The sequence below is a fragment of the Natator depressus genome, chromosome 1 (genome assembly GCF_965152275.1).
Source record: "Natator depressus isolate rNatDep1 chromosome 1, rNatDep2.hap1, whole genome shotgun sequence".
Taxonomy (NCBI): domain Eukaryota; kingdom Metazoa; phylum Chordata; order Testudines; family Cheloniidae; genus Natator; species Natator depressus.
In genome coordinates this window covers 157,784,000-157,798,040 of record NC_134234.1, presented here as the reverse complement: position 1 = coordinate 157,798,040, position 14,041 = coordinate 157,784,000, and the positions used below count along the sequence as shown (strand labels likewise).

The window sequence follows — 14,041 nt, the reverse complement described above, 5'->3', positions numbered from 1 at the left end:
ATAAAAGTTGTTATTGACAAAGAGCATGTAAGAGAATTCTTGGACAATGTAAACATATTTAAATCAGAGGGTGTGGATAATATGCATACTAAAATCTATGTTGTGAGTAGTTCTTCATATGGCCACACAAAGGATAGAGGACAGCCAGGATTCCATCCCTCAGACAGCCATCACACTGGGTGCTGTGGGGAGTGCTAGGGCTTTTTGCCTGACATAATCCTCCAGGAACAAGTCACCAAGGAGGGGTGGGGAGTAGACAGAGCCATAATTCCTCCCCCCTGCCGCCAAGTGACACTAAATCTATTTCATTTTATTAGCCTCATCAATAGAAGTCATATTACAAGATTTAAAATGATAATAACAGAAATGTATTTTTAATAAACTCCATGATTGGTATGTTTATTGCAGTTAGAATAATGGTTGTGATAACTCAATTTTGTGTTAATACAGTATTTTCAAAGCAGAAAATAGCAACATTATGAGAAAACTTCAACTATGTCACGGGGTTTTCTACTTACTGCTGTGACGCCTCCCTGTGGCTGCACCTGGGGATTTGCTCTCAGCCAGTCTGATGCCCCCTCCTTCAGTTCTTGCTCCCCTGCCATCTAGAATCAACTGCTCCCTTTTCATGGCTTGGCCTCCAGCCAGGTCACTATTGTTTTCCCCTTCCAGGGTATCAAAGTCTCACTGGACGATCTGTCTCAGGCAGTCTTCTGTTCCACTGGCCAGACTATGCCAATTCCCCAGGGGCTGGTAAGGGAATCCAGGGCTGCCCTCTGCTCTGCCTTTCACCTTAGGGACCCTATGTCTAGCAACCATGGTCTAAGCCAGGGTTCTCAAACTGGGGGTCAGGACCCCTTAGGGGCTCATGAGGGTATTACACGGGGGTCGCAAGCTGTCAGCCTCCACCCCAAACCCCGCTTTGCCTCCAGCATTTATAATGGTGTTAAATATATTAAAAAGTGTTTTTAATTTATAAGGGGGGGGTCACACTCCGAGGCTTGCTGTGTGAAAGGGGTCACCAGTACAAAAGTTTAAGAACCACTGGTCTAAGCAATCCTAAACCCTGCCACAGTTTCTTTGGGCTCTTTCCTACTTTCCTTTCTCTGTCTTCTGGCCCATGCCTGAGTTACCACTGGAACCTCCGCCATTCACTGCGGCTACTTCACCCTCTCTTGGGCTCTTGCCAAAGTCTGTTTTCTCAGGCCGGATCCCAGAGTTTATTCCCCCCAGGACTCCTCCTTGTCTCTTGACAACTCCCCTTCTCTCTAGGGTGTGACAGTAGAGTTCCTCCCTACAGTCCCCTCTTACCACCAACTTCTTCTCTTTGTAAACCCAGCTCAGCTCCTCTCCAAGCTGGGCTTCATCAGCCATTAGGCCCAATCAGCCCTGATTCTCCTCCAGGTGCAGCCTGTCACAGGGTAATTGGCCCTTTTAACCTGCTCAGGCCTTGTGTGACGTAAACACCCCCTCACAAACTTACAATTATCTTCTCTTCTCTTCCATTTAAAAAAACATTGAGAGGGCGGTGAAAGATAAGAACAGGGCATGTTCATAGATCAAATTCATAGATTCCAATGCCAGAAGGGACCACTGTGATCATCTAGTCTGACCTCCTGTATAGAACCTCCAGGTAGAATTTCCCCAAAATAATTCCTAGAGCATATATTTTAGAAAAACATCTGATCTTGATTTAAAAATAGACAGTGAGGCAGAAGTCACCATGGCCCTTGGTAAACTGCTTCAGTGGTTAATTAAAAATGTATGCCTTACCTCCAGTCTGAATGTGTTTAGCTTCAACTTCCCAAACCCATTTTTTCAAAGCAGGTGCTGAGTGACAGCCCTGGAGAATGAAGGACTAACACTTTATCAGTTCTCCAGGTAGACCACAGGCATGAGCAATGGAAATTGCCTAACACTGATGTGCTAATATGCCTCAGTCCTGACCCAAAGGACTAGGGCTTGTGCTGAAATGATAGTTCAGTCTCCATAACTGGTTCAATCACAGTTGAGATTGCCAGATAGTGGCAATGGGGGCACAATCTGTGATGTGGACACCTGTCCACTAAGAACCGCACTAAGCCCATCAGCTCTTCTCACCTAGATGACTGGATCACCATGAAATGTTAATTGATTGAGGCACCTACTAGCCTGAGCTAGTCTGACATTGTTGATCAAGAGGTTAAAAATCTCTATATTTTCAATTTCCAATTGCTTTCATTTGATTTATCCATTGTTCTCTTGAAATTAGGTGAACTCCCAGACTTCCAGGAGCTTTGAAGTTGAGGATGATATTAAGTTCAATGCTAACAATATCTTGGCATCATATTTCAGGTATTACACGTTTTTAACACTATGAAGATGATGGGTATTGGGGGTCTGTGACACAGTGGCTGTTGGTTCACTACTTTGTGTCAGCAACTTCTGTCAGGCCTGACATCTAACCACACCTAATACACTGTTGTCATGATGTGTACCCAAACAGATAGCATGTCATATAACATTGGAAAACTAGTAACTCACTGATCATTAATATTCTTGCATGGTGTATTTATGAGGTGCGTACGAAAAATTATGGATTCATGCTAGAATTATGTTCTTAAAATGTGTTTCGTAAGCAGTGCATAAGCCCAGTCTGCTCTAGACAATGGAACATGTATTTGCTTGTTGTCAGGCAGAGACAATGAAGGCACATTTAAATAAAAGATAAAGGCATCAACCTAGCGAGTGTGGGATACTGCCTCTTGCAGGAGTCTGAACCTCAGATGATAAGCAATTGACCGACTGACCGTACACAATATTACTGCATTATAAAAGTGCATCATGTAAGGTTTTTTATGAAAGCTAATGACACACTGGTGATTAATATCATGGTAAAATTTATGTACTAGTACTAGATGAGGAATTATGAATACTCACTGATATTATGCTTTAAAGTCTGTGATCACACAAAGGGAGGAACAGGTTTTCTTCCAGACAGGAGATAAGGCAGTTATCTACCTGTCTCCAATGAAATTATGCCAGGCATGATCAAAAACAAAGGTAGCCCCCATTGGAAGTCCATAGGTAGGGAAGAACAGTATGAGGTCATCCTGAGTCTGGGGACAAAACAGTGAGTTTGGGAAGATATAAGGTGAGAGACAAAGCCATCTTGTTCTCCATCCCTGGACAGATACAAAAGGCCAGAGCTCATGCAAGCTGAAAAAGATGGGGGCTGAAGTCTCTGGGAACTGAATATCGGTGAGAAACCTGTTTAGGCAAAGACCTTTCACCTAGGAAAACAAGGGGAATGATCAACTTGTACTTCCGTGAAAGGTCTTGACTGACAGAAACTCAGCCAGAGGTGGAAGGAAAAAGATTGGTGAGAAATCTATCAAGGTTGTAACTTGTCAAGTTAGGTCTTACCCACTATTTTTATTTGCTTGTAACCATTTTGTCTTTATCCCTTGTACTTGACCTCACTTAAAACGGGTCTCTTTTTGTTAATAAACTTATTTTGCTTTTAATCTAAACCAACCCAGTGAAACTGCTCAGCTCAGCTATGTTTGAACTGAAGTGTTTGCTAACTCTAGTTAAAGTAATAAACTGTGATTTTGTCTCTCTGAAGAAGCAACAAACCTTATTAATTCTCTGAGTGTTCCAGGAGAGGGCTGAGACTTCAGTAAAGACGGTTTGGGGGAAATTCTTGACTGGGGGTGTGTTGGGGTCCACTTGGATAATAGTAACTAAGGTTGGTGGAGACAAGAGTATGGCTGAGGTGTAACAAACAGGCTGCTGGAGTCAGAGTTGTTGAACCAGGGCTGCTTAACACACAGACACTCAGTGCATACTTGTATGTTGGCTGGGAGTGTCCAGACAGGAAACTACAGCAGCAGAACATTTAAAGAAACTCAGGGTTACAGGAAGAGCAGTGACACAACCTCTCACTGGTTTGGGTTGCACCCCAAAACATGACAGGCCTCCTCATTATGAAGGGCCCATTTTGCACACAAAGTTCAAAATACTATCATACTGTCTCTCATATCCCCTTATTCTTTTAACCTTCATTCTAGCACATGATGCCATCACAGTGGCATACTGTGCAGTATGACCATCACCACCAGTGCAAGATGACTTAGACTCAGAGACCCAGTTAGATATTGTACAGTCAGCAAGGTTTGCAAAATCTGTAGGCTGCTCTGTGCCTGCAAAACTGTAAAAAGTCAAGGTATCATGATGCAATGATTAACAAGAAGATTCTATTAATATCACTCTTGGTCCATCCAGGAGGTGGATCAGAAAACATGCTCTTGCATTTTGAAACTTAGGGAGAAGGAGGTACAGTGCAGCAACTTTATTTTGATCAATGGTCTAAAATGTCCAATTGACCATTATTAAGAGGTAAAAGAAAAAAAAACCACTGTGTTAATGTTGGCATAAAAGCAAAACCAGCAAATAATCTGAAGTCTCCAAAAAAACTGTATGTGGGTTTGGAAAGATTAGCAAAAATGCTTTTAGAAGTCTGCCTTTAGAACTCTGCAAGTGAGAATTCATAAACCATTTTAGTTCTCTGTTCCATCGCCTGCAGCTGTGATTTCTAAAAAAAAAATATTTAGAAAAGCACAACTACTGGAATATTTAGTAATGCAATCCCTCCAAAGGTACCTTATAAATATGCTTTGTTGGAATATGTTCTACTGATATAAGTGAAAATGATGGAACGCTTGTGATGTGATGGAGAGAGAGACATATTGTAGCAGAATATGCTTGGCAGTCTGCGTTGTTTTAGAATAATTTAGCTGAATATTTAAGTGATTCTGCATGTCTCTAATTTAGTATAAAAAGTATTCTTGTTTTCAGCTTTGTCAGTTTGTTTTATTAGGTCCTATCATTTTCTTTTTCTTTTAAATGACTCTTATTGCAGTTTCATTGACTAAATGTTAAATTCATGATTTTATAGCTTCATGTACCTGACTCTCTTCATTGTGTAGACTAAACATCATGAATAACATAGGAGCAGAAATCCAGGTAAACTAGAAGCCAATTCTAAATATGCCACTTGCAAGTAAGCATGAGCATCAGAAAACAGGGGATCAGAAACACAGTTGACTGGGAGAGAAAAAAAGGTCACGGTCTCTAATTTCATTCCAAAGGACTGAAAGGTTTACAGTGGATTTGAATAAGTAGAGGTCTTCTATCATATATTACTAATTACACAATTAGAGTTGCATTTAAAATGTAGAGGTTCTGGAAAGGCAGTCCCAATTCCCAGCTCTAGTGCTGTAAAAGATCACATTTTAAGCCTGCCTAGATGTGTGATGAGCCATCCAAATTGAATTCCAATGTAAAATGCCAACCTGGCATGGTTATTTGCAGCTGTCATTTATAGGGATAAGTAAATATTCAAATATTTGGATTGAGATGACACTTTCTGAATGAAGCTGAGCTGGAGGGGAATAAGGGATGATCCTATTATTCAGATCCCTGAATAAAGACCTCATCAAAACTGAAAATGGGCTACCCTGCCTTTCTCCCTCCCTTCTTTTAAATGGACACCCAAACTCTCCACTGCTCACCATTAGCCATTTTCAGTGGCTCAACCTAATGGCTCAAATGCTACTTGTTGGATGAGTCAGCCACTCTGACTAAAGGGTTTAATCCTGCAAGGTGCTGAGCACTACTGTGAGATGCTATGTCCCCACAAGATCAATGAAATTAATAAGAATAGAGGGTGCTCAGCATCACACAGGAGCATTCAGCAATTTGCAGGATTGAGTCCTAAGGTTTCAGAGTTTTGTCTACATTAATGGGAGCAACAGACTGAGGAATGGTTAGCTAAGTACCTGAGTGGTCTGAATGTCAGCCCAAAATATCCCAAAATCTTTGAATCACTGACTTTGGCTAATATTCGTGCTATACAGCAGTTATCTTATGCACCTATCTCTCTCCGTTAACTTCCTCTAATGAAAAGGAGCTCTTACCATCAGGCAGTTTAGCCTCAATATTTCCAGTCTTTGAAAATATCCAGTTGTTATAATCTGGTGTGGAATGTCTTGTAAATTCTAAATACATTCTATTTTTAATCCCAAACTCTCTTGGGATTATTTTTGAACAATAGCGATTATTTATGCAGATCACTACAACCATAAATTGGCAGCAGAAGGGCTATAGAAGTTTGATTGAAAGGTGAGATCAGAAATTAATAAAAAGGAGGCATAGGTTAAAGAAAATGATGTAATACAAGAGACAGAGGAAAAGAAAAATACCATGGAAACAGATAGGTAGATGTGATCTTGAAACAGAATGACATTAAATAAGAGAACCAGAATCAAAGAGCATTGTCAAGGTATGCACCTTCAAACGTTTTCATCAAGCAAATCTAAACATTTTATCATTTTTATTTCTTCATCATGCTACCAGATTCACAATGATGTCTTTAAGTAATTATATTTCAATTATTATTAACTTCCTCAGAATTTCTAAAAATTAAATGATTGAAAATAATGCCACTTGAGTCATCCATCAACAGTGTGGACACTGGGAATATTAATCTATCTTCTAGCATTCAAGAATCAACTTCCTTATAATTCCATATGTTGTCTAAGTCTTTTAAGTTATAAAGTATCATTGAAAGCTCATGTTAAGAAACATTTATTATCAATGAGCCATAATTAAGACTCAGAGTCTGTGACGGAAGTCATGGATTCCATGACTTTCCAGGATGTTCTATGACTTCTGCTGCAGCCGGTGTGTCTGGCCCCAGGGTCACCCGAGCAGCTCGGGCAGCCCCTGGGCCAGTCTTGGACACCACCACCCCCACCTAGCACCAGTGGGGATCTTGGGCTGCTGAGCTCCCCTCACAGCTCCCAGCACCAGTGGGGGGCCCGGGCCACGCGCTGCCACTCCCTCAGAGCACCAGCAGTGCCCCCGGGCTGCCTCCCCAAGCACCTGGGGCACTCCTGGGCCACCCCTTTCCCCAGAGCACCCAAGATTTAGTCAGGGTTATATAGTACAAGTCATGGACAGGTCACGGGCTGTGAATTTTTGTTTACTGCCCGTGACCTGTCCATGACTTTTATTAAAAATATCCATGACTAAAATATAGCCTTAGCCATAATCATGTTGGGCCACTGGAACTTGCATCACTATTCCAAGTTATTAAATCTAATTGTTAGGATATAGATATTCAGGCCTGTCTGTAAAGGCCTGTACTCTAACAATTTAGGTGTATTCTTATCACTTGGCTAGTTAGAGGTATAAAAGAAAGAATCAAAATCACTGTCTGCCAGTGTAAGGTCCTTCTCTTACTGTGACAGTCTGAGGCCCTGTTCTTAGGCTAAGGCCTTTGGCTAAGCAACAGAGGCAGCCATAAGCTGGGAAGCGAATGGTCACCTCCTCACATTCCAAACTAGTCACATTGAAAGAAAGTGCCATTGGGCTGTTAGGAATACAATCCTGTCCTGATAGTGCCTATCGCCTCCAGAGAAAGGGAAGTGCCTAGAAGATGTAAAAGGAAACTTAGTTTGATAGCATCCTGTCTGGCAAGAACTCATTTATCAATAGCTGGGATGTGAAATCCTCACTTCTGTATTGTTTTGTCATTATAGTTCCCACTTTGCTATTGTTTGTCTGTATAATCTCTGTCTGGTTCTGTGATTGTTTCTGTCTGCTGTATAATTAATTTTGCTGGGTGTAAACTAATTAAGGTGGTGGGATATAATTGGTTAAATAATCATGTTACAATATGTTAGGATTGGTTAGTTAAATTTCAGTAAAATGATTGGTTAAGAAGCTAAGATGATAAATGATAGAGCTAAATGATAGCTGAGAAGAACTCAAGTTTTACTATACAGTCTGCAGTCAATCAGGAAGTGGGTGGGTGGGTGAAATGGGAACAGGGAATGGGGGTGGGGAAATTGGAATCATGTTTTGCTAAAGGGGGAAATGGGAACAGGGAATGGGGGTGGGAAAATTGGAATCATGTTTAGCTAAAGGGGGAAATGGGAACAGGGACACAGGTAAGCCTCTGTGGTGTCAGAGCTGGGAAGGGGGACACTAAGGAAGGAAACTGGAATCATGCTTGCTGGAAGTTCACCCCAATAAACATCGAATTGTTTGCGCCTTTGGACTTCGGGTATTGTTGCTCTCTGTTCATGCGAGAAGAAGAACCAGGGAAGTAAGTGGGTGAAGGAATAAGCCCCCTAACACTAATTACCATGACACATGATATATTGCCTCTCCTTAATGCAAGAGGAAGCTAAAATTGAGGAAGAAAATGGGTGTGAATTCAAACCAATTTAGCTGATGGCCTCAGGGCTGACTACAAATCTTTAATTCACTGGAGGGGAACTGCTGAGATCTTAAACCATGAAGCTTTCCAACTCAAGCGTGGGGGCTGAATTTTAGCACTGGCTGCCCTCAGGGAGCATGTACGTTATTTAGAATACATTAGAACATTTAAAAATATTAAATAAGCATAAGTAATTTATTTGGAAAAATGAAAGGAGTTTACTTTTCTATTTGCCTAAGGAATTTATAGAACATGTCTGTTGACTGACTGGAAGGGCCCGATTGTAATTTTCCTTCAACTGTGAAATGTGGATATTTCCCCTAAGCAAAGGAAGAAAAAAAATTACCTTTAATTCTTGTTTTCTGTAGATTCACATATCCCAAGTGATCATCACTCTTGGGGTCTGTGTTTCCAGTGTGTAACCAGGTGGGAATCAGTCAATTTCTCCACTAAAGTATTTCCTCTACCCATCCCTCTTTCATCCTTTTCATTGGCTTGGTAATTCCCTGCCTATATTATTAGAACTTTATTTAATCTTTTTCTGAGTCCTTTCACATTCTTCTTGTATACTTGTCCCACAAACCCCTCCTGACTTCCCTCCATGCTACTTCCTGCTCCTGGAGCAACCTGTTCAACACTATTTGTTATGCTTGTTTCTCTCTTCCTCCAAATCCCGTTTGTTCAATTAGTAATATTTATTATTTGTGTTAGGATAGCACCCACAATGTATGAGTTGCTTTCTAAACATATAGGGAGCCCTGACACCAACCCAGCCTAATGAGCAAACTTACTAAAAATGAAATTACAAATAAAATAAATAACCTCATAATGTTTCACTGTGTAAATCGTTCTTCACTTACGTCATCTCTCCCTGTGTCATGTCATGCATTGTCTAACCTAGACTGTAAACTCTTCAGAGAAGGGATTTTGACATATTTGCCTGCAGAGCACCATGCATACCTATGAATTGTATAAGTAAGTACATAGTATTAGGGTGTCACTAAAGATCGAATTTGTTGCCTTCCAGGAGCTGGACTAAAATGAATAGGCACCCATGAGGCATTATTAGTCACTACCAACTTGGGATGGACTTAAGTTAGTGATCTACCAGTAGAAGGCTCCATATCCCTTTGTCAGTCAGGGGTTCTGGAACAATTTGCACAGTGGGGGTGCTGAGAGCCATTGAACCAAACTGTAAACCCTGTATATGTTGGAAACCGCTTCAAGCCTGGAGGTGCAGCAGCACTCCTAGTTCCAGCACCTATGCTGTCAGTTGCCCGAGGCAGCCTGTTCCCTTGATATTTTTTACATTTTTGTTTTTTCCAGTTTCAGATAGTTATAATTCCGTAAGCACAGACATCAAGGGGATAGTACAACATCTCAACAACGTCCCTGAAAAGGTATTATGTCTGTCTGCAACCAATTTCAATGACATTTTGTGGCATTCCTTCGAGATCAGTGAAAGAGTATTACCATGCCATTGTTTTTAATTTGTCTGTATACAGGAGGATAAACTTACACTGAATATAACATCAGTTATGATAAAAAGTGATTCTTTACTCTGCGAATACTTACCTTAAATAGGAACATTTTCTTCCTTCATTACGATATATCTTGTTCCATCTATCACGTTATGCATGCAGTGAAATACTCAACCAAAGTACCAAAAAGTTAGCTCTGTGCTCTTACCTGGCCGATGTGCCTTTGGAACTGCCATGTTCATCACACGCCCTCCGTCCTGAGGTTTGGGGGGTGAAGCAGTAAATCTGCAGATCCCCGATTCTGATGGTGTGCTTGAGGTCAGACTGTCTGTGTACTCATTAGTCCCTGCCGTTAGCTGTTCCGATGATGTGTCTGATATAAAGCATTCTGTAATTGTGAACTTGGCATGTCTCAGCTGCTCTTCCATCTTAGCATGTTCATATGCTCTCGCTAGCTCTTCGTACGTAGAGGAGGCACTTTCTGTGGAGACCATGCTGCTTCTTGCTCGATCTAAACATCCAAAAAGGATTAAAAAAATAGTGTGGTCATTTCAGTACCTAAATCATTAATATTAAAGGGTTTTTACTAGAGTGTAGTTTTCCTGACTATGACAACTTCATCATGAATGAGGTCTCATTGCCTTACCAGCGGTATATGAATCAGAATTGACTTGTTTGCTTAGAAGCAGAAAAAAACTTTTATTCAGTGAGAAAAATGTGACTACTCTTCCCCCCCCCCCGCACCTTTCCCTTTTGAAAAGTAAGTTTAGTGCTTTACATGTCAAAAGAAAAACAGAAGGCCACTGTTTATTCACAAAACAGACACTGCCATGGGCAGTTTCAATACAGTATCCTGTTAATGTGCCTCAGACATGTTTCAGAGGGCTCACCTCGAGTGGTGAAAGGATAGCTCTCTTTCTATATTCATTCACACCTTGGTCCTTCTGTTGAGAATGCCAACAAAGGTACAACAGAATGGCAATAATTCTGAGACCGACATCTGTTTTCTGGGAACCGGACTGAAACCACCAACTCATCTCACATAGAGCAAATGGCTTCATCAGAAGGTAACATCTTTTGGTCACTACCAGTCTGCTTGTATTCTGATGCCTGATTCATCACTAGTGAAGTCAATGGTAACTTCACCATTGACTTTAATGGACACAGGATTAAGTCCTTTGTAATAAAGAAGTGTCTCTTTTCCCATTACCAATTCCTGGAGATATCAACTTCCCTTGAACAAGCATCATTGTTCTTGAAGATTTAATTAGTCACTTGTTTATGGTAAAGCATACTGCAAGTACAATGCCAAACCCTGAAAAGTGAAGCAGATGAGAGGTTTCTATTTAATTAAATGGAAAAGTCCCTGGAATGCTATACATTTCAGCTGTGGTGTGTCAGGAGAGAAGAGAAGTTTCACAAGGTCCTTGAGCAGGAACCATGTCGTCTTCCAGGTTCTGTACAGTTCCATGCACATTACCGATACTCAATACATTAACAATAATATTAATAGTAGCTGCAACAACAACTAGTTCATAAAATGAGACTACTACAGTAACTAGATGCAACAGTTTGTTAATTGCAAGTCTTTATTTTTTATATCATATACTAGAGTCCTGGTATCAGTTTTTATTCCATAAGAAGAGCAATACACCTGTCAATTATAAAGAGGTAAATGCATTATTTTAATTCATAAGTACTTTTATTATATGACTTAATTTGATTAGGACCTTCAAGCTTACCTTGAATGATTAAAGCACTCTTGGACATATCTCCACTAAGTTTAAAGCTACTGGCCCATAAATCTGGGACAATTCATGAAATGTTAACTCTGCCCCCATATGTCCCAAGTTGCCATGCTTTGCAAAACTGAGTCTGGAGCTTGAAAGCAGATCAAAATTGGTAGACCCTTCGTTCATTTCATTTATGGATTCTTAGGCCAGCACTACATTAAAAAGTTAAGTGGATCCACCTATGTCACTCAGGAGTGTGAATAATCCACATCCCTGTGCAATGGAGTTAAGCTGACCTAATCCTCGGAGTAGACAGCAGTAGGTTGATGGAAGAATTCTTCCGTTGATGGCCTCTCAAGGAGATGGATTAACTAGAGCAGGGGTGGCCAACCTGTGGCTCCGGAGCCACATGCGACTCTTCAGAAGTTAATGTGCAGCTCCTTGTATAGGCACCGATTCCGGGGCTGGAGCTACAGGCGCCAACTTTCCAATGTGCCGGGAGGTGCTCACTGCTCAACCCCTGGCTCTGCCACAGGGCCTGCCCCCACTCCGCCCCTTCCTGCCCGCTCTCCTGAGCCTGCAGTGCCCTCACTTCTCTCCCCCTCCCTCCCCAGAGCCCCCTGCATGCCATAGAACAGCTGATCCGGAGGTGTGGGGAGGGAGGGGGAGGCACCAGTGGGTGGGAGACGCTGGGAGCAGGGTAGGTGGAGCTGATGGGGGGCTGCTGACCTATTACTGTGGCTCTTTGGTAAATGAGTGAAACTGTGGTTCACTGGTAAATTCTGGCTCCTTCTCAGGCTCAGGTTGGCCACCCCTGAACTAGAGTGACGGGAGAACCCATCTTTTTGCTGTAGTATGTGTCTACACTGAAGCACTGCAGCTGTGCTGCTGTGGTGTTTCTAGTGAAGACATAGCTTTAGACATGGAGCACGGCTACGTTTGGTTGTACAACTCAATATGCAATTGTTTCATCTTTTAAAATAACAATAGATTTATCACTCTGACCCCATTCCTTTCCTAGAAATCAAAAGCATAACATATATACTGTTTTGTCACCCCTGTGTTGTGTACCCCTTCCATGACCCAAGTTTCCACGTTTACTTTTAATTTTAAAAATCTATTTTAATTCTAATATAAAACCCTGCACATCTTAAAGGGCAGGGATACAGTTGGAAGGTGTCTAGTAATTAACAACTTTTGTTCAAATACTATAGGTTATGAAGCAGGCTTGTAAAATCATTGTTAAAGTTTACAAGCCCATGCAGTGAACCCACTTGCATGTCCTTTTCCATGATAACTGGATGATGATGAGAAAAACTAATGATATTTTACTTGTCCATGAAATAAAATTACCCTGAGCGAGAAGAATCTTGCTGTGCTGGGATATGTGACAATATGCTTGTGTGGGAATTTTCTGTAACATTTTAATGAACTATCTGTATGACTCTGTACCTCTCACCTCAGTATTGCTACCCAATGAGTAATGAAGGGTTAAAATGTTGGTCCAGGGGCAGAGCAGGACACATGAGGTGTTTGACTCACATAGCTGCCTGGCTGGAGACCAGAATAATTAGCAAATTGAACATGTGTGAATGGAGGTCCTGGAAGAGACAATGGAAACTTTTATGACCAAAGGTTAACATCTAACTGCAAAGGCAGCTGAACATGTGAACACAGCCAGGCCATGTCCTGAGAACAAAGGCAAGAGGTGTCAGATATCTGTGATAAGAACTGGCAACACAGAAACACAGGTTTCAGAGTAGCAGCCGTGTTAGTCTGTATTCGCAAAAAGAAAAGGAGTACTAGTGGCACCTTAGAGACTAACCAATTTATTTGAGCATAAGCTTTCGTGAGCTACAGAAACACAGCAGCTCTCACGAGAGACTGAGGGACAAAGAGACAGAGCCAAGGTGGATTCTAGAATAGCCTGGCTGGATGCAGCCCTAGCATTGGCCAGCCTGAACCCTCTCTTTACCTTTGTTTCTCTATGCTAACCTGAGGACTTCCCGATGCTGTCTTCTAGTTGACTAATAAACCCTACTCTGTTTCGAAAAAGGCTATATAAAGTCACAACAGATATTTGCTGAAGTGCATCAATCTCCCAAAGGGGTAAAAATCTCTGAACAGGAGTCTGCTTCAGTTGGATTCTTTGAGCAAAGCTCATGCTGAGGAACAGGTGTTCTGGAGCCTGGGAGGCTCAGTGCCAGAGGCATTGAGCCCATGTGGCCTACCTTATAGAAGAATGTGACCCCTTGGGGGGATCTGGCACACTAAAGGGGTACCCCCTGGAGATGGTCTACAAGTTGGAGCATAGCAAATCCAGGATTATGCCCACAATCTAGCATGCCCATAATAAGGTTTTCACCTTCCTTCCAGATAAAGAAGTCTGGATGAAACTGGAGGCATGTCTGATGGACAACATGAAGTACTCTCTCTTTAACCAAAGTGGACATACTGCCTTCCTCAACTTTCCTACTTCCTTTCAGCCCAAGAGAGAGTCACCTGGATTTTCATGCAGCTTCACACAGAAATATCCATGAGCCATTAGGGCAGCCCAC

The 14,041-nt window shown here is 41.6% G+C and overlaps 1 protein-coding gene across 1 annotated transcript in view; it reads right to left on the bottom strand.

Annotated features, from left to right (window-relative positions):
- DSCAM (DS cell adhesion molecule) overlaps positions 1-14,041 on the bottom strand; it is a 607,252-nt gene that overhangs the window by 18,546 nt on the left and 574,665 nt on the right. Inside the window, exon 32 of the mRNA XM_074969783.1 lies at positions 9,959-10,261. Coding sequence (XP_074825884.1) covers positions 9,959-10,261 — 303 coding nt within the window. The remainder of the gene's footprint in view (positions 1-9,958; positions 10,262-14,041) is intronic.